General features: G+C 38.0%; 2 protein-coding genes across 5 annotated transcripts in view; one reads left to right on the top strand and one right to left on the bottom strand.

Annotated features, from left to right (window-relative positions):
• The window catches only part of LOC130662341 (coiled-coil domain-containing protein 180-like), a 110,533-nt gene extending 102,055 nt beyond the window's left edge, over window positions 1–8,478 (top strand). For all 4 annotated transcript variants that reach the window (XM_057461183.1, XM_057461182.1, XM_057461184.1 and 1 more), the window contains 3 exons: window positions 337–414; window positions 708–880; window positions 7,550–8,478. In XM_057461183.1, coding sequence (XP_057317166.1) covers window positions 337–414; window positions 708–880; window positions 7,550–7,678 — 380 coding nt within the window. In that variant the 3' untranslated portion in view covers window positions 7,679–8,478. The remainder of the gene's footprint in view (window positions 1–336; window positions 415–707; window positions 881–7,549) is intronic.
• A 7,267-nt stretch (window positions 8,479–15,745) lies between these two features.
• LOC130612914 (uncharacterized) lies at window positions 15,746–18,429 on the bottom strand. Its single transcript, XM_057434247.1, has 2 exons — window positions 17,748–18,429; window positions 15,746–17,703 (listed from the first exon to the last, which is right to left on the bottom strand). Exons 1-2 carry the CDS (start codon window positions 18,427–18,429, stop codon window positions 15,746–15,748), a joined length of 2,640 nt encoding a protein of 879 aa, XP_057290230.1.
• Between the last annotated feature and the right edge of the window lie 1,438 nt (window positions 18,430–19,867).

Genomic DNA, 19,867 nt, shown 5'->3' with positions numbered 1-19,867 from the left:
CTTATTTGACTGGAATGCGAACGTGTTGATTTTTTTAAAACATTGCGTTGCTATGTATACGTAATTTAAAAAAAAACTTTATTAAGAACCCCCGCTTATTCATATTTTAAACTTTTATCGCTCTCCCCATTCTTTTATTCGGCACAGAAGAGTACATGCTACTCCTGTCAACCAACTCAGTGTAAGTTACTCCTTCTGTTAACCAACTCGATCTAAGTGTAAATACTGTTGGCTATTTCGGCTAATTTAACGTAACGATAAATTTTTAACATTTATGCCGATTAAATTTATATATTTGCTTTTTATTTTTTTCTTCTGACTGTCTGTTTTTGTTAGCCTTGCAAATTAAACCGATAAGTGAGAAGCGACTACTGAAAGAAAAAATGTCGACAAAGAATACTATCAATAATGAAGGTAAGTTCGCTTGGTATGCAAATATATAAAGGACGGGTACCAGATTGATGATGAACAGACATTGCCACAATCCTGTTATTATTAAAGTAACTGCAACCTCTTAATAAAATTGCATTTCAAATTTTGTGTGATCACCGCAAATCTAACCCTTCGTTAAACGTAAAAACTACCTCCGCGCATAATAATCTCATTGTTATGCCTGGCTGTACCCGAACATTAAAAATGCTGGAGCCAGCCTCGAAAAAATAATAAAAAATGAACTTCTTCTTTCCATTTTATAACTTTTGTTTCAGTGAATGCTTGCAGCACTAGTTCAACATATACATGGCCAGGATTGGATTTATCCCAATACAACGTCGATAAGGATACAATAGAAGATTGTAACAATACTTTGACACCAGTGATATCTATTAAAAAAACAGACGCACATGAAGCTGCTGTGCATGCGAGAGATACGTCTTTTAAGGTACGATGTTGTGAAATTTGAACGTAATGTTTACTCGTACTGCGTTTACGCTTACGCACTTATACTCATTCAAACAAAAATGTGGTAGTTTGAAATTGGAATGGTTTTATTCGTTTTTATCTGTTTACACTTATGTACAAAATCAGGTTTTGATATTATCACCTTATTCCAGTGAATTAACAAGGCACAAAATTAACGATCACGAAATTAACACGAAGGAAATTAACGCGAATGTTTATAAAAAATGAAGCTGAATTTCAATTTAAACACGGAACAGATCGGGACAAACAATTGTGATTTCTGGCATCTGTTTGGTTGATAAACGTTTCCGCTCTGATTCAAACTGAAAGTTAAAGTCATTTTAACTTTTCTTGACTTATCTTGTTCCGTTCTGTTCCGTTTTGCTGTTAAGTGCAAACTGAGCTTTACAAATAGTATGAAAATAACGCGAAACAGGAAATATGTTAGTTTTTATTTTGAGCATGGATTAATTGACAACCAGTTTCTCTTATGTTCTTCAAAGCATCTCTTTGATAATAGTCGTATTCTGTTAAAAATGGTTGCGCGTAACTTCGTTTCGAAAAATTTCTGCAGAACCTGATTTTTACTTTTTGTTTTGGTTTTTGGCACCTTAATTTCGGAATCACGACAAACCCTGAAAAAAAAAGAGAAGCATGCTACGAAGGCCATTTTTGGTTTGGAAGTGGTGTGAGGTTTGTAGGTCTTCTTTTGACCTTTTTCTCTTCTAATTACTTTATCTATAGGAATATTTATTTTGTTTGTTTTCACCTGTGAAGATGAATATATCGTCACGTTTTCTAGCCGTGTATAATCTTCAACAAATCTATTTTAAGATTTTGGCTGGGACGTAGATTTCGAGGCAGTATCCTGCCCTGAAACCAGCTAGCTATATATTTCTATTCTTTCAAATTTTTAATTCAGTTTATTATATGATTAATCTATTTCTATGTTGGAGTTGTGTCCATCTAGCTCTTTAGCTATACATCTGGCTAAAAAGTGAAAGTAGCAAAATGCAGTTTGGCTAAACAAATTTCTTAATGAAAATCCCTTGCAAGCTAAAAGATTTGGGATTTTTGTTCGCATGTAATTTTTATACCCTTTGGGTTCGCAAGTAGCCTGTTTTGTACAGAACCTCTATAATGTTGTTCCGTCATTTCAAATAAATAAGTATTATCCCATAGTATTATCTTCAACTTGCAAAATGTTTCATGTAGTGAGTGGCTTTCTAGCCTGTATCTCGTTACTGTTAGCGGGCAAAGCAAGGGTCATAAGTTTAAGTAGCAAATAAAAAAAACGCAAGCTGATCAGACTTTAAAATCAGATACTCGAGGAAATGTTTTGTCTGGTCGCAGCGACCTGGCGAAATAGTAGGATCCAATCCTATTCCAGCGCCGTTTGCCAGGCGCCAACCAAACAAATTTCTAGATTTTTTTGAGGTTTGAATCTTTTTATTTATTTCGACCTGTTTTTAAAATTAAATTAAATTAAAATTTTATTAGTATATCTTCAAACCTTTATAGTTTATTTATTTGTTTTACATTTTTTTTAAAAAAATACTAGCTGGGACCTGGGATCGGACCCTGGCCCTACAGAATAACTGCATTAGCACCTTTTTTGTTGACCTCCCCCCTTCTCTATAAATATGTTTTCTCAACAATACAACACCGTAACACAACTCTTCGTGAATTTTTAAATGTTTAAAATTTATCTGAATTAAGATCTCCCCAAATGTACAAAAAATACCTTATCGGTTAAAAAATTTCGTCGGTGAAAAGTGACAAAATGTGAAAAAAATTTCGTCAATTTTCACCGGCGAAATTGTATAACCGACGAAATGTTTTGACCGACAAATTTTATAACCGACTAAAAATTTTGACCGACGAAATGTTTCACCAAATTGAATATTCTATTTTGCGTGTTTTTATTCGTGTTTGAAGTCGACAAACCCTTATGCGAAACAATAACCAATTCACAGTTGTTTTTCGCACATAATCGTTGAATTTCGTCGTTGTCTTGACCTTAAAAAGTATCCATGATAATCAAGGACCACTGTTCTTCTGGGGAACCAAGCTCTTTCTTTTTGGCAGCTAAATATATATAAATAAATATGGGAAAATGATTTATTTAAATAGATCTTCATACTTTTCTAAATTAGACCAATGATTTGGAGTATACGTGACATGAATATTGGTTGGAAATGCAAATTTAGGTAAACATCTTTTTGACTTCCCTTGATAAATGAGCTGGACAGGAAGAAAAGCACCAGTAGCAGAAACAACAAAAGTCTCTCTAATTTCTCTTTTGTCATCAAGCCCTTTGATTGGGACATTTTTTGCCCCTTAAATAAAAATGTATACTTCCCAGGAGATACATAGGAGAGAGGGGTCTGGTCGAGATTCAGAACAAGAGCTTAAGGAATATTTGAAATCTTTCTTTGGAATGTAAGTTTTTTCTTCTTCAAGAAACTTTTTTGATGGTTCCACTTTTCCAGTCGTGCCTTTCCTTTTAGTCCAATTCATTGATTTCAAGACATTACGAGGCCGATTTTCAGTTAATTCTAGTGCTCCACCAAATTCTTTCAACAAACCTAAATTATGAAATAATGGAAATGTTTTTTAATCTCTTGGACTTTTTTATGCAGCTTACTAACCTCTTTTTTAACCTGAGAAATATTTCAAGTAATAAACCTAAAGCTTTAAAATAATTAATGCCAAAAATTTCCTACTTATTTGTCGTTCCGGAAAATAAAAAACCTATACCTAGATCATTTGCTTTTATAACTCCTGTCCCGGTGGCGATTACCATCCTTCTCGAAATGACGGTACCCGCAAGACGTGAGCCTATTATGTTTTTGTCAGCAATTCATTGGACTAAAGATTTTGTCGACCGATTTTTTTTAAAAATGACAAAACCGAAGTTTTGTCATTTTTATTGTTTTTGAGTGATGCTTTCCAAGAGTTTACAGAAGTTCGTTTAAATTTGTGCTTAGGATATTTCTTTAAAAATGATCAAGAGCATCTCTAGTGCTATGCCTCAAAGCATATATTCCAACTTCTATGCGAACTTGCTTTGGTACGCTGTTGTAGTTTTGACGAGCAGTTGACTTTTCTGCCTCATCCTTGACCGTCTGAATTTCTCCTCTATTTACACTTTCTGTTGCAGAGACAACTATTTCTTGGTTAGATGGTTTGTTCTTTTTAGAAGCTGGTCCATCAGAACCTGCTTCTCTTTTACGGTTAAAAAATGCTCTTATATCTGTTTTCGACGACATTTTCAGTAATAGAAGGTCAAATGTTGATAAAAACACTATTTGAACATTCGATACGATCTTAGAATTAACTGTTCGACTGGCTTACTTTAATGAATGGCACAGTCTTTATTTCTCTATACACAGAGAAGAGAAATGTCTGCTTATAGTTTTCAGGCGACAATTGCTTCACGTGGGTACCATATAAACACACACTTTGGTCGAATGCGAAAGTAAACGAGAAAGTTAAGATTGAAATTGAAACCAACCAAAGTTCAATTACGATTGATCCATATGCCTGTGCAGTAAAAGCAAAAGAAAGATACTTCGATGGATGGAAAACCGTTGGTCATGTCCCGAAACAAATTTCCCGCTACATTTACCATTAAACAAGAGAATGGAAAAATCACAGGTAATGTAAAGTCGTTAAACTATAAGCCATCACCTATTCCTTAAGGAGGGCTTGAGATACCTTCGCAACTAACATTCTCATGTCCCAAGCGATGGGTTTAAGATACAATGAAAGATTTCATTGACGATTTCTACTCATATGATTTACTGGGATTATTCATAACGACGAAAGCTCTGACGAGAGTGATTTTTAAATTGACCTTGAAATAGAAAGTACTAGTACTGAGGTACTAGAAGAGAAATAAGAAACCAAAGAATGTCTTGAAAATGAAGAAAAAAACACTTGTATTATTATTGATTAGCATTTGTTTTCTAAAATATAAGTAAAAAAACTAAAAAACTGTTTTCTTGTGAAAGGGGGTTTAAACTTTGCGTCGAAAAATTTTGACCGGCGAAATTTTGACCGGCGAAATTTTAACCGATAGGTAATCTGTAAAAATTATTACTTTAATAATGTACTGCGCTACAATTGTTTAAAATATATATGTGTATTAAATTAAAACGAAGCTTTTCGTAAGTATACTTACATCATCAGGTATAAAACTTAAAAACGTGTGCTCATATATATACAAAAATTACATAATTAAAACATCGTCTAGGGTTTATACTAAAATCTAATTTTTTGCCTCTTGATTTACACAAAATTACAAAAAATGTCATCTTGTGTGCTTAATATATGGCCCTGATATATCTTTTTCTCATAAGAGCACTAGTTTGCGTTTGGTATTGAAGGAATATGGAAATGAATAGACAAGGTCATAAAATTTAAAATGTTACGTAAAAAGGTGGGTGTGTAGTACTAGATTTGTTACAGTACGATGGGTTACAAGAGGTGGGGAGTCGTAAAAAAATGACTAATTTGGGTGCCACGTAATACATGGAATCACAGTCCCTATATTTATTTGCGCGCGCATCTAAGTGATTACGTAATGCCCGATGCGCGCACAGATATGGACGTATAAATGTAAACAAACCAAGCGGACACATTACCTCCATTTCTGCGCACGCAGGAAAAAACACGGCACTATGATTGAGTGCATTATTAAATGGCTAATGCTATACAATATATACACATTTAAGTGATAGCAGATTAATCTATCTCTTGGGTCAAGCATTAAATTGCTAAGGCCTTTCTGTAAGTTTCTTAGCTAATTGTTTTTGACACCTAGCATCTTTATTTACCAACACAGGTCGGGAAATGTGAACCAGCTTGACCCTTTAGATCACATTATTTGCTGCCTAAACGCAGTATATATTGCTTCTAAGAAACTATAGTTCAACTGGGAAAGTGGATAGCTGAGGGAAGGAAAGGATCATATTGTATTTCTAAAGTCAAGCGTTGAAAAATATAAACAACTAAAAGACATCGTCTCCGCCATGTGTTAAGCACTTAATCAAATTGCTTTTATTAGACGTAGAAACTGTAACAGCGAGACAAATCATTAATTATTTATAACAACCACTATATGGGTTATGAAAAGCAGCCTGTACCAGGGTCTTGTTTAGCCGTCAAGTAAGCGCTTAATAGTGATAGTATACTATTAAAATTTCTTGCCATTGGTATTCAAAATTAGATTCTTAAATTTAAGAATATTTCTTTCAGGTCGGAAAAAATAACATGGCAAGATTTATATTTGATTGTTTTATTTATTGCGAGAAGGAAATAATAATAATACAGGGCAAACTCGAGATTTGAATTTTCGAATGAAAATTATATACATTCCTTGAATGCGCAGCTTGAGTTTTTAGAACATTCTTCCTATCATACGAAATTATCCATGATAAGTCTTTTTATGATTTTGATGAGCGCTAATGAAAGTATACTCCAATAGAACTTTTATAACTTCAACCCCCTTCAATAAAACCCGTTCCCAGCGCTTTATTAAATAAACCTAGGGACAAGTGTGTGTTCACCATGACAACTACTACAGATCGCGTGCGACGTACGTCATTTTTCGTAATTGTCGGGCGGAGAAGAAAAAGAAGGAAAAGACCGCTCGTTTTAATGAGATTTCTGATATACATCCGAAATCTTAATAATTATCATGCAAAATGCTAAACATTTTATTACAGACAAAAAACTTATTCTGCAAAATAAAATTGCTGGAGTGACAGGGTAATGACGGGCTGTCTTTATTTAAACCGAAGTTGCAGCTATATGGGGGGTGTTACACCTTTATTCATGTGTAACTTGGTTCACCTGTACTAAGTGATCTACCTGGTGTAAACAACAGACTGTTTCCTATGATTTTTTTTAAAGCTGCAATAAAGTTTGATAAGATAATATTGACTGGTTGTTTTTGCTATGATGGGGTATCTGGATGTAAACTTTGTTTCTATTTAAACTGACGTTGCTAAAACGGTTTTTGGAGAAGCGTTTCACCCCTATACAGTACATACCTGTACTAAGCGCTCAGCCCGGTGTTGTGATTAATTCTTAAACTTTCACGGAAACTTATTCTGCGAAATAAAATAATATTAACCGATTATTTTTGCTAAGACGGGGTAAAATCGAGTTATAAACTGTGTTTGCAGTAAAGCTATAACTTTTTAACGTACTGGATATTTGCGTTACACTTTAAGTTATGGCATTTAATTACCGCGAATTATCGAAATTGGCGTTAATATTGTTGTTAATTTTCTGGAATAAGGTATACTGAAGATATTTAGCGTTATTGTCAGTTTTCTTTAAAAATTTATACGGATTGGAGCAATGATTACGGATCTATACAAATCCAAAAAAAGCTTGTTCGGAAACTTTTCCAATTTATTTTATCGTTTTCATACGGAATCCATATAAATTTCTGTTTCTAGTAATTTCACTCAAATCCGGATAAATTTGCGCAAGTGTAAATGAAGTATTCGAGTAAAGAATTCGAATAAGTATGCTGATGTGTATACGCGAAATCAATAGCCTTTGGCAATAACACTTGTGAAGATACCAACTTTGCAGTGAATTCGATATTTTAGGAATAAGCTTTTGTTTTTAGGAATATTACGAACACTCGGCAAAAAGCATCACTGCGATTAATGCTGAATGCAAGAAACTGCGTTTTGATGAAGAACGATGGAAGATAAACTGGGAAACGTCACTTCAAAAAATTACTGAGTTATATTAAAATTCATTTTATCAAAAGTTTGTTTAATAGAGGAATAGATATTCAAATTCTATTTGAGTGGGCTACGAAATGAATGTAAACTTTTGATGTTAGTGACGCCCACGAAAAGTTAAAGGAGAGTTTAACATAAAACTACGTACACGTTATATAAATATATAAATTGTTAACTGAATTTCCAATGAAACTGGTAAGCTCAAAATGTTATAGTTAAGTTTGCTGATGATTGGTCGTTTTCAGCGCTGCTAGTAGGAGCTTTTAAAGAGAGCAAGAAAACGTTTCATAGCCCCTATATACCAAAACGTTTTTGGCAAATGTTTGTTACATACATGCGAACCTGTCTATATTCTTTTTAATTGTTGTATATTGTTTGATAATTTATTTCGTGTTCCTATATTTATGGCTTCTAGTGTTCAGGCAATATGCCACGGGACACGAGGCAACTTTTTTTAAGCGATAGTATCAAAATTTACGTTAATTTACGTTAATTGCTATCACCGTGGTATTTCTGGGAACAAAAACATGCTGTGAGTAACACAAAAATGTACCTTCGTGTCCCTGCCATTAGCAGCAATTCTGAGTGAACATTTTTGTGCCCAGCCAATTATATTATATAGAATTTAATTTTGTTACAATCGTCCATCAAAACAAGGAAGGCCTTGTTTTGATGGACGATTGTAACAAAATTAAATTTGTTACTATCCCATGAAAATATTGCCTCGTGTCGTCATTGCTTGAAAACTATTTTTAAAGTGTTAACGTTTTTCGCAACTAATTAATGCAAAAAAAAAATGTGTTCAGAATATTTGCCTTTGTTGACACCAATGCGAGTAACATAATTCTTATGGTAATTCATATGTCATTCACGCAGGGACGGACCTAGGGTTAAGCAGCCTAGGCATTTGCCTAAGCCTAATTTTGTTGCCTAGGCAAAAAATTCTATAGTAGATAGAATAATCTATAAAAAACAGAATTATTTTCCGATTTCCGATTTCGACTTCGTGACAAAGCCGCGTTTTATCGATTTTTTCATAGATATTTTACTTAAAAGCAAACCCGGGGCGACCCTAGACAAAATGTCGATTCGCCTAAAACGTCCGCGGGTTTTAAAGTTCCGAAGGAATGAAAATCACATATGGAAGAAAAACGCCTAAAACGTTCACGGGTATGGTTACATGGACGACAAGTGGATGCTTCGTTTTCAACATGGTTTAACTGGGTCAGGTCCAATTGTAGGAAGCATCTTAAGTGGCTAGAATAAATTAAAACAATTGTATGCTACCTAAGTTAAATGGAGAAAAGTTTTGAATTTGGAAACCATTTTAGATTTTGAAAGGATTGGAAATGCTGGACGGAAGTATTTTTAGCTACGTGTGTCATGTTGTTGTCTCAAACACGATGCGGGATGCAAAAAATTCATCAAAATAAAATAATGACCATGCCGTTACCGAACATCGCATAGACATTAAAATAAACTACGCCGGAATTTTCTAAAAAGAATGCAACAGTTGAAATGCATGATTTGATTTTTGTTTGACATTGAACATTTATGTATCCTTTGGCGAGGTTGAGATATCAAGCAACAAATGTAATTCCTCCGATCTGAAAAAGTAGTGCTTCGAGCTACACACTTTGAAAAGAGATTGAAATAGTTGATATTGCAGAAACCAGTCTATGTGTGAGTGTTTATTTTATTGAGTAAAAAAAAAACGAACATTATCGTGACTACGAATTGCCCTTTTTTTAATAATAGCCAGGAGTAGAAACCAGGTTTTCACAACATATAGCATAGAAGAGTAGACACAACTCTGTCTCGTTTTCTCGTATTTAAACCCGACTATCCGCACTACAAATTACGGTCTACCGATCGAAATCATCAGGAAAATTAATCTACTGAAAACATGCGTTAATCATGCGCGAATAGTTTGCCAGTGTAGTATGATTGAGACATTGATTGATTGCAAGCTGTTATTCTTATCATCTATATATTAATACGCCAGTTCCGTGTGTCTGTAACAGGCAAAGTGGATATGTTCCTTTTCCTTTGATCTTACCGAAATTTTCTTTAAAGTAACCGAAAAATGCATGTCTAATATGTTAAATTTCTGACGTTACGGCGCGAGGTCAATAACACTACTTTAACGTCAATATCCTATATTAAATTAATGAAGCCGTTACAGTGCACTTAAAATTTTGAGGCCAAATAACTTGGAAACGAGGTGCTGACGTCAATGATTTTTCACCGCGTGGATAACTAGGGACCACCTAGGATCAATTTGGGATATTTTCCCAAACCTGGGTCCCCGAATTTGTTTTGGAATGGACGGGTTGATGACGTCATCAAAAAACCTTCAAACCCCAATATCTCTGCAACCGTTTATCAAAAGTACATGATCCTATACATTTTCTTGATCAGCGTTTCAAGATCTATACGATGAAGGCAACAGGTATAGAAATTTCTAAATAAAAATTTTTGGGTTTTGACGGGCCATTGCTGACGTCAGCGAAATTTTTAAACGTTATATCTCCTTAGGCGTTTGTCGAAAACATATGATCCTACACATTATTTTGATCAGCGTTTTAACCTTTAAACATTACAGGCAACGAATAAACTAAACTTCACCAATTTTTTTTGTATCTGCACTGCTGACGTCATCAAAAAACATCTAAAACAACCTATTTTCCATTGTCCTTCTGACTAAGTGGATTTCTCCACGGGCCTTATCGACTAGTCTATATAATAATACGCCAGTTCCGTGTCTCTGTCACAGGCAAAGTTGATGTGTTCATTTTCCTTTGATGTTACCGAAATTTCCTTTGAAGTAACCGAAAAATGCATGTCTAATATGTTAAATTTTCTGACGTTACGGCGCGACGTCAATAACACTACTTTAACGTCAATATCCTATATTAAGTTAAGGAGGCCATTACAGTGCACTTAAAACTTTGAGGCCAAATAACTTGGAAACAAGGTGGTGACGTCAATGATTTTTCACCGCGTGGGTAACTAGGGACCACCTGGGACCAATTTGGGTAAGTTTTTAAACCTGCTTCCCCGAATCCGTTTCGGAATAGACGGGTTGATGACGTCATCAAAAACCTTTAAATCCCAATATCTTTGCAACCGTTTGTCAAAGATACATGATCCTATACATTTTCTTAATCGGCGTTTTAAGATCTATACGATGAAGGCAACAGGTGTACAAATTTCTTAAAAAAAAATTTGAGTTTTGACGGGCCAATGCTGTCGTCAGCAAACTTTTTAAACCCTTATTTCTCCTTAGGTGTTCCTTGAAAAATATATGATCCTATACATTATTTTGATCAGCGTTTCAAACTCTACACATTACAGTCAACGAAAACTAAACTTCTCCAAATATTATTTTTTGTATCTGCACTGCTGACGTCATCAAAAAATCCAAAACAACCTATTTTACCATTGTCCCTCGGCCTAAGTGGATTTCTCCACGGGCCTTATCGACTAGTCTATATAATAATACGCTAGGTGTGTCTGTGTGTCCTGTGACAGGCAAAGTGGATGTCTTCATTTTCCTTTGATGTTGCCGAAAAATGCATGTCTAATATGTTAAATTTTCTGACGTTACGACGCGACGAAAATAACACTACTTTAACGTCAATATCCTATATTAAATTAATGAAGCCATTACAGTGCACCTAAAACTTTGAAGCCAAATAACTTGGAAACGAGGTGGTGACGTCAATGATTTTTCACCGCGTGGGTAACTAGGGACCAACTAGGACCAATTTGGGTAATTTTCCCAAACCTGGGTCCCCGAATCCGTTTCGGAATGGACGGGTTGATGACGTCATCGAAAAACCTTCAAATCCTAATATCTCTGCAACCGTTTGTCAAAAATACGCGATCCTATACATTTTCTTGATAAGCGTTTCAAGACCTATACAATGAAGGCAGCAGGTATACAAATTTCTAAAAAAAAAAATTGGGAGGTTTGACTGGCCATTGCTGACATCAGCAAAATGTTAAAACTCTTACGTCTCATTAACTGCTTATCAAAAAGATATGATCATATACATTTTCTTGGTCAGCGTTTTAACATCTGCATAGTACAGGCAACGAATAAACTAAATTTCGCCAAATATTTTTGTAATTGCACTGCTGACGTCAGCAAAAAATCTAAAACAAACTACTTTTCCATTGTCCTTCTGCCTAAGTGGATTTTTCCACGGGCCTTATCGACTAGTCTCTTATAATTTTACAGAGCTTCTGTCTGTGACTTTTGCAAATACGATGTTTTTAACAACCGAGTGCGCGAGTTTGCCGAGTTTTTTTTGTTTTGTTTACATTTGTCTCGCAACCGTTAGAAACCACGTGATAGAAAATAAGCAGTATGATTCGCTGAAATGCGTACTTTCGAACGGGACGGCATTCGAATAAAAAGTTCCGTTAGCGTAAAAACAAACAAACATAAAAATTTCTCGACAAAGTTCTCGACACAAAAGGCGAACTGAAGAAGCGGTTAAAAAATGTCTTATTTTCGACGATCCCTTAGTCACATAAAAGTGCAGATATTAAAAGCAAGAAAAGTCAAAGTGGAGAAGTAGAAGTACAAAAGTAAAGTTAGAAGCCACGAGAAGTTGCTTCGAAAGTGAAGAGTGCAGCTAGAAGTAGTAAAGAAAAGTTAGAAGTAGAAAATAAAAGCTTGGGTTTAAAGTCGATTTGGATTCACATATAGGAAGAACTTTGATATTTTTAGATGTTATGTTTTTATGTCGCTAGAGTTAAGTGTCCGGCAGACTCGCATATTTAAAAAGAAAAAAGTCCAAGTGAAGAAGTAGAAAAAGTGAAGTTGGAGTGAAAGTGGAGCTACGTGGAGCTAGAAGTAAAGTAAATTTAGAAGTAGAAAATAAAGGCCACCAAAAAAAGCACAGAAGAACGATCCCTTTACCTTGAAAAAAAGGAAAAAAGTGGTTTAAAAAAGCATAGCTATATATTTAAAAAGAAAAGAGACCAAGTGAAGAAGTAGAAAAGTGAAGTGAGAAGTGGAGCTAGATGTAAAGTAAAGTTAGAAGTAGAAAACAAAGGCTAGAGTTTAAAGTGGATTTGAAATCACAAATAGTAAGAACTTTGATATTTTTATTCGTTTGGTTTTTATGTCGGTGGAGCAAGCAGACTCGCATTTCCCAGGAAAAGCCACAGTTTCATATTTTACCGCGTATGTAGCCATATTTGTTTACGTTTTGTATGTTGCATAATTCATGAGCCCTGGCGCGTAACTAATGTATTGTCCTAAAATTCAAAATGCTACATAAAGCTGTTGGCTGACTAAAAAACGGAAAACTTTGGTTATGTTGAACTGTAATGTTATTAATTTTACATTACTATTGCTTCCCCCTATATGTGTTTTACTAAGCATAAATAGCTAGCTTTAGTTTTAGGTAAGTGTTCCCAGTTTAAGTATATTTAACTGGGTGTCTTAGCTCTACTGTTAGCTAGCTAATGTTAGCCTCCAAGTCCAGCTCTCCCCCATCCCATGGTTAGCTCTCTAACCTATGACTTCTGTTGTTATTCCTTTTTTTTAATTATATATAGCTAACTACTATAGTTTCCAAATTTCTCTTCTTTTATGAGCACGAATTATGATGTAACAAGCTAGCTAGCTACCTACAAAATCTTTCAAAGTCTTGAACTTTTGCAGGATAGTAGGATGTATTTTTAAGCCCATAGAGAGTATAGATGAATTCCGTTGTTTACATTTTCAGTCGTAAGCTCTTTCAGCTTTAACATTTGCGTGGCAGGGAAAAAGATTGGGGTGCTAGGTGAAGCAAAGTAATTTTCACTTCATTTCTTCAAACAAACGAAGGCATTCTTATGACTTTTAATGAATTCAAATAAAACAAGGCATCAACCTACACTCGATAATAGTTTATAACCCCAAGGATGTTCCCGTTAGAAGAAATCCACAGTAAAAGACCTTTCTTTACCAAATCCTAGCATCTTTTTTCCTGCCACGCAAAAGCCAGAGCCAAGGAGCTTACTGCTAAAAAGTAAACAAATCACGTCATGCTGGATTCATCTATAATTTTTTTCACATTGCCCGTGCACTTTACCACATGCAATATGACAAGTGGAACGAATTTTATAGAATTTAAAGTGTGTGTGTTAAGTTATTTATTATTGTTTTGTTTCTGATTTTGTAATCTAATGGGCGATGACTGTATGCACTGAAATGACTGATTTTTCTAAATTTTGATGTGTTTCGTAACCTTTTGGTGGAAGATTGATGCAATATACGACATGCTGAATGAAATTATTTTTGTTGATTTAGATGTGTTTCTCAAAAACCAATCTGTTTTACATTTTGTGTAAACTTTTGTTTATGAACCGTATACAATGTTTCCAAAATAATGATCTGTTTTAATTCAAGTTTATTCTTTGCTTATTGATTTTTTGACATTTAGGTTCAGAATTGTTGGTAAAGGCCAGTACGGATCATCATACTAAAAAAGAAAAAATTTTGTGTTCTTAACTGGTTGATTTTTACACTGTGTGTAAGTTTTTGTGGGAGAGAATGGTATGCAACTGAAATGACTGATTTTTGTAGATTTACGTTTAATGTTTTCTAAACTATGGCTTTTTCATATTTTTGTATAAGCTTTTAAGGGAAAGACAATATTTAAAATGTGTAAAGAACTTATTTTTGTTGATTTGTGCTAACTCTTGCAGGCCAACTTTTCGACATTTCAGAATAAAATACTGAGGGTTTTCAACATAATCACTTATAAGATGTACATATTTGAGATGCGTTATTTCTGACATTGTTATTATCCGTGTTGTGACTGTTGGTGTTCTTACTGTCGGTTTTGTGAGTATTGGTGTTGTGAGTGTCGATGTTGTGAGTGTCGTTGTTGTAACTTTTTATCAACTAGATTTTGCACCTTGCAAGCTGTTCTTTTTTTATTTTGTGTAAGATTTGACATTTGACATTTTGTGTAAGATTTTAAGAACATTTTTTTTCTATATGCATTTCTTACGTCAACAAAAAACATCTAAAGCAACTTATTTTTTTTATGTCCTTTTGCCTAAGTGGATTTTTCTACGGGCCTTATCGACTAGTCTTATATAATAATAAGAGGTGTATGTGACGGTCATAGTGGATATCGTCATTTTCCTTTGATGTCGCCGAAATTTCTTTTTGAAGTCGCCAAAAAAAGTATGTCTTTAATGTTAAATTTTATCACGTTACGGCGCGACGTCAATAACAGTACTTTAACTTCAATATCTTATTAAATTAATGAAGCCTAAAACTTTAAGGCCAAATAACTTGGAAACGAGGTGGTGACGTCAATGATTTTTCACTGCGTGGGTAACTAGGGATCACCTAGGACCAATTTGGGTAATTTTCCCAAACCTGGGTCACCGAATCCGTTCCGCAATGGACGGGTTGATGACGTCATCAAAAAACCTTTAAACCCTAATATCTCTGCAACCGTTTGTCAAAAGTACATGATCCTATATATTTTCTTGATCAGCGTTTTAAGATCTATACAATGAAGGCAACAGGTATACAAATTTCTAAAAAAAATTTGGATTTTGACGGGCTATTGCCGACGTCAGCAAAATTTTTAAAGCTTTATATCTCATTAACCACTCATCAAAAGCACATGATCATATACATTTTCTTTATCGGCAGTTTAAGCTCTACAGAATAGAGGCAACTTGAAAACAAGGTTCTGAATTATTTTTTTATTGTGGCTGGGTTGCTGACGTCATCAAAATTCAAATGACCATTCTTTTTCATTTTTATTCTGCCTTAATGGATTTTTCCACGGGCTTTATCGACTAGTTGTGAATATTATTTTGTGTTGTGAAACCTTGGAGGAAAGAATACTCCTTCCGTATTCTTTCCTCCAAGGTGAAACTCGATTCAATGATAAGTAGGATGAACCAAACGTATAAAACATAATAATGGAAACAGTACATAATAGTGTAAACAGTACATAATAGTTCTCTATCTCCCCCTAGTCATCGTGGCAACAGAGATGACGAACGTTTAGAGATCGGGAAATGTCATGTCAATTCGTAGTCCTTCAACTTGCATGGCTGTCGTCGAGCCCTGGTGGGTCTACGAGGCGGCAGATGGCCCAAAGGGGCCGGGCACGGCTCCACTGGTGGTTCGGAATCCAATGGGATGTTTGGTGATGTCGGCTCCTGGTGGACCGATCGCGCGGATCATCTGAGGGTTGGGGACCCGTTGAGGGCATGGGCGTATCGGATGATGTAGGCTGCAAACAGGTGTGACCAGTTGTAGCCGGAATTGGTTGTGGTACATTCTGTGTGTCCAAAATAGAGACTGGTGGTGTTGGCTGACGAACAGGGACATACTTCCGGAGGAACTTGCGATTACGAAGCGTTACTCTGCCGGAACCATCTGTACGTACGACATACTGGTCATATTGCTTGACTTCTACCACGGAACCGGTCTTGTCCCATTTCCGGGGATTGGGACCGATTTGGTTTTGGATCCTGACGCGATCATCTACCAGAAGCGGGGGGAGTCGTCGTGTATGTTCAGACAACCTCTCCGCATCCTTCATGTGGCGGTTTCGGAGGGCCCCTTCCCTGTCCCGCAGGGTGCTCTGCCAGGTTGGGTGCGGTTTATATTTGCCGGGAAGGATCGGTATAAAATCCTTGATTGGTCTACCAAACAAACACATGGCTGGGGACATCGTGGTATCCTGGTTTGGCGTATTGCGATGCTGTAGTACTGCTCGTTGGAGGGCATCAGTATCAAGTTCACCATTGGGCCCAGTGTTGTCTGTAATCATGCGTTTGACTGTCTTCACACCGACTTCTGCACGGCAATTACTATGCGGGAATGCCACGGAAGACAGACGATGGCTCACTCCCCAATTATTCAGGAAGGATTTGGTGGATGCAGCAGTAAATTCTGGGCCCCCATCCGAAGACAATTCGTCTGGGATACCATAGGTGACGAACGTGCGTCGTAGGATGTTAATAAGGCTTTGCGCTCCGCCGGAAGATTCTTTCACGATAGGCCAATTGGAATACCTATCGACGCAGACGAGATAGTAGTGGCCCTTGTAGTGGAAAAAGTCAGCGAAGATGTACTGAAACGGGTATTTCGGGTAATTAAGCGGTGAAGGGGGTGCGTCAGGTTGAGAAGGTGCCATGCGGTTGCAGTGGCTGCAATTGCTCCTCTGCTGAATGATGGCTGTGATCATACCGGGCCAGAAGACCGAAGACACTGCTCTACCTGTCATGGACGTGACTCCGTGATGAGCGGCATGGAGCGCAGCAAGGATGTCTTTGCGAAGCTGTGGTGGTATAATTATCCTGCCCTTATATACTGCAACACCATCAACTGTCGATAAGTTCTCTCTGAACTGGTGGTATGGTTGGAGGTCCAGAGGGAGATCTTGACGATTAGGTGGCATGCCTGATTCAATTATCTCCACCAGATTTTTCATATTAGTGTCGCTGGCAGTCGCCAGGCGGACTCTGTCCCATGATACTGACTGCAGAAAGTTTATAGTGGATATAGCAGCGAATCGGATACCCTCTTCTACCGCAGCATCGGTGTCGATAGTGCGTACCGTAGGATGGGCCTCGTCGTATATCATGCGATGCAGAGGTGGTGTTACGAAGGGGATCAATGCCGATATCGACTGATCATCGTCGATGTAAGCAACGTCATCCGGTAGGTGCATCTTATCTGGAGTTTGACTACCGGTGGGATAGCGGGAGACTGTGTCTGGAGCACGATTCTTAATGCCAGGGATGTGGTGCATAGTGAAACGATATCGCAACGTTCTCTCCTTGAGGTTTCTGAGCCGGTTGTTGGGAATATCTTCTAGTGATCGGTTGTTGAACAGTCCAAGAAGTGGTTTATGATCGACGACGATGGTCAGGTTGTCACATCCCAGTACGAAGTGCCGAGCTTTATCCAGTGCGTCGGCTACGGCTAATGCTTCGCCTTCTACAGGCGCGTAGCGTGACTCAGCGGGATGAGTGAATCTGCTGCCAACTAAACAGTTTTCCAGCCCTCAGTACAACAAAATGGTATGGTGCCTGGACAGCTGCAGTGTTTCTGGAAGAGCCAAAATCCTAAGCCGGTTCTAGACCAATCAGTTGCAAGACAAGTTGGCATAGACTTGTCGAAGATCTTGACTCCATGCTCAATTTCCTTGATTATTTTGAGTTTCGACTCTTCGAATAGGCGTTGCAGATGAGCATCCCAGTAGAAGGTTGATTTCGATTTCAAGAGCTCACGGAAGGGTATCATCTTATCGGTCATGCTGAAGGCGTAAGTCACCTGATTAACGAGTCCGAACCAAGACCTTATATCGGTAATGTGTTTAGGTCTTGGAAAATCCGCGATGGCTCGAATGATCCTCTGGCACGGTTTCACATCGTCAGTTGTTATCTCGAAGCCCGAAAATTCGACAGTGTCCGCTCCGAACACGAACTTCGTAGGGTTCTGTATAATACCGTTCCTCCCGCAAGTATCCAGCCACTGACATGTTTGGAAGAAACTCTGCTCCAATGTATCTGCCCATAAAAGCGCATCGTCGATGACCTTGATCTTGTTGGGAAAGTCATAAACGATCTCGTCAAATCTTCGAGAATAACCATCCCGGAAGATATGTAACCCTGGGGGGTGGTACAGTATCGGTAGCGACCCCAGGGCGTGATGAACGCGGTGTAGTGCCGGTCTTCGTGACGCAATGGGACACTGTGGTAGCCGTTCCATGCATCAGACACCGTCTTCTTAGTGTTATGTGGCACGGATCGTACCTAATGGAATGGCGATTGGGTATGGTGGGTCTCTCTTGTTGCATGCGCATTGAGGGGCTGGAAATCCACAGTTCGTCTGGGTTTTCCGTTCTTCTTAGCACACACGACCATGCGGTGACACCAGGTAACTGGCTCTCCTACGGGAACAGGTTCTATCACACCGAGCTGGACATCCCGATCCAAGTCAGCTTTGACCCCTCTCTGCCAGTGGATGGGGACCGGGATGGGTGTGTGAAAGGCCACAGGGTCAGCATCGCTGTCAATCATTAGCTTTAAAGGTGGTCTTACCATCAGCGGTAGGGGCTGATGCTCACATGTGTTGAAGGTGCTCGCACCATAGTAGTCGAGAAGGAAGTTCTGTAGCTTAACCCGGTTATCCTTGGTCGTAGGGTGTGGCAACTCAGTAGGGAGTGGTGGCGGCAGCGTGGGCATCGGACAGGTGCAATTCGTTGTTGAGCTGTCTGCCGAGGCATCTCCTCCAGCAACTGCATTGGCCGTTGTTTCATCAACCGTTGGGAAGTTGTTGGTGATCATCCCAAGGTCGATGCAGGCGCCTTTACTAAGAAAAAGCTTGTCTGAATCATTCGTTATGTATGTGAACTGGCGAGTTTCTGTGGTCCCACCGTGACGGTTCACTCCAGAAATCCGTATGATGACAGCACCGAGGATATTGATTGGTTGATCGTTGGCCGTATGCATCTTCATCTTGACGGGGATAAGGTCGTGCACAGTTAACCCTAAGCGCTGTATGCATTGAAAGCCGGCTAGGCAACTCTGGCAACCAGTAACCAGCCAAGGCCCGTAAAGTAATTGCCTTTGGGTTGAATTTGATGATAGGTTGGAAACCCAGTTGCTGGTAGTCCTCGTCCACGATTCGAACGGACAGGTTCAGGAATGGTTGTGGTTTCGAGGGCTGTTCCACCCAATTGTTGGTCAATCGGTTGTGGCGATGATGACCAGCTGTCGATTGGCCCAGTGGTTTTCCGATAGGCGTTTCTATAGAGCATAAGGCATCGAAGACTGACCCTTCGATGTCATGAACACGTGCAGCCTGGGACTTCGGTTTGAACTTGGTTTTGTCTTTACTCCTGCACACGCGTTCAAAGTGATGTGCATGCTGACAGTGTCTGCAAATATGATTGTAGGCAGGACAACTCGTTTTACGTACAGCCGCGTTGGATTTATCACCATGACCTTTCATTCCACAGTAGGAGCATGTAGAATTTTCGTGGCCAGTGTTCGTGCTCTGGGAGAGAAGGGCCTCCCTCTTGGTTTTGCTGTAGCTACTCTTTATCGCTCCGGCGACCTGATGGTCCAGGAGACGTGTCGCCGACCTCTTACCAGCCTCCTTCGCTTCCACGAAGCGAAGTACTTCTTCTAATGTCATGTCCTGC

The sequence above is a fragment of the Hydractinia symbiolongicarpus genome, chromosome 10 (genome assembly GCF_029227915.1).
Source record: "Hydractinia symbiolongicarpus strain clone_291-10 chromosome 10, HSymV2.1, whole genome shotgun sequence".
NCBI lineage: Eukaryota > Metazoa > Cnidaria > Hydrozoa > Anthoathecata > Hydractiniidae > Hydractinia > Hydractinia symbiolongicarpus.
Note: the sequence above shows the minus strand (reverse complement) of the source record. Positions and strands in the feature narration are given on the sequence as shown.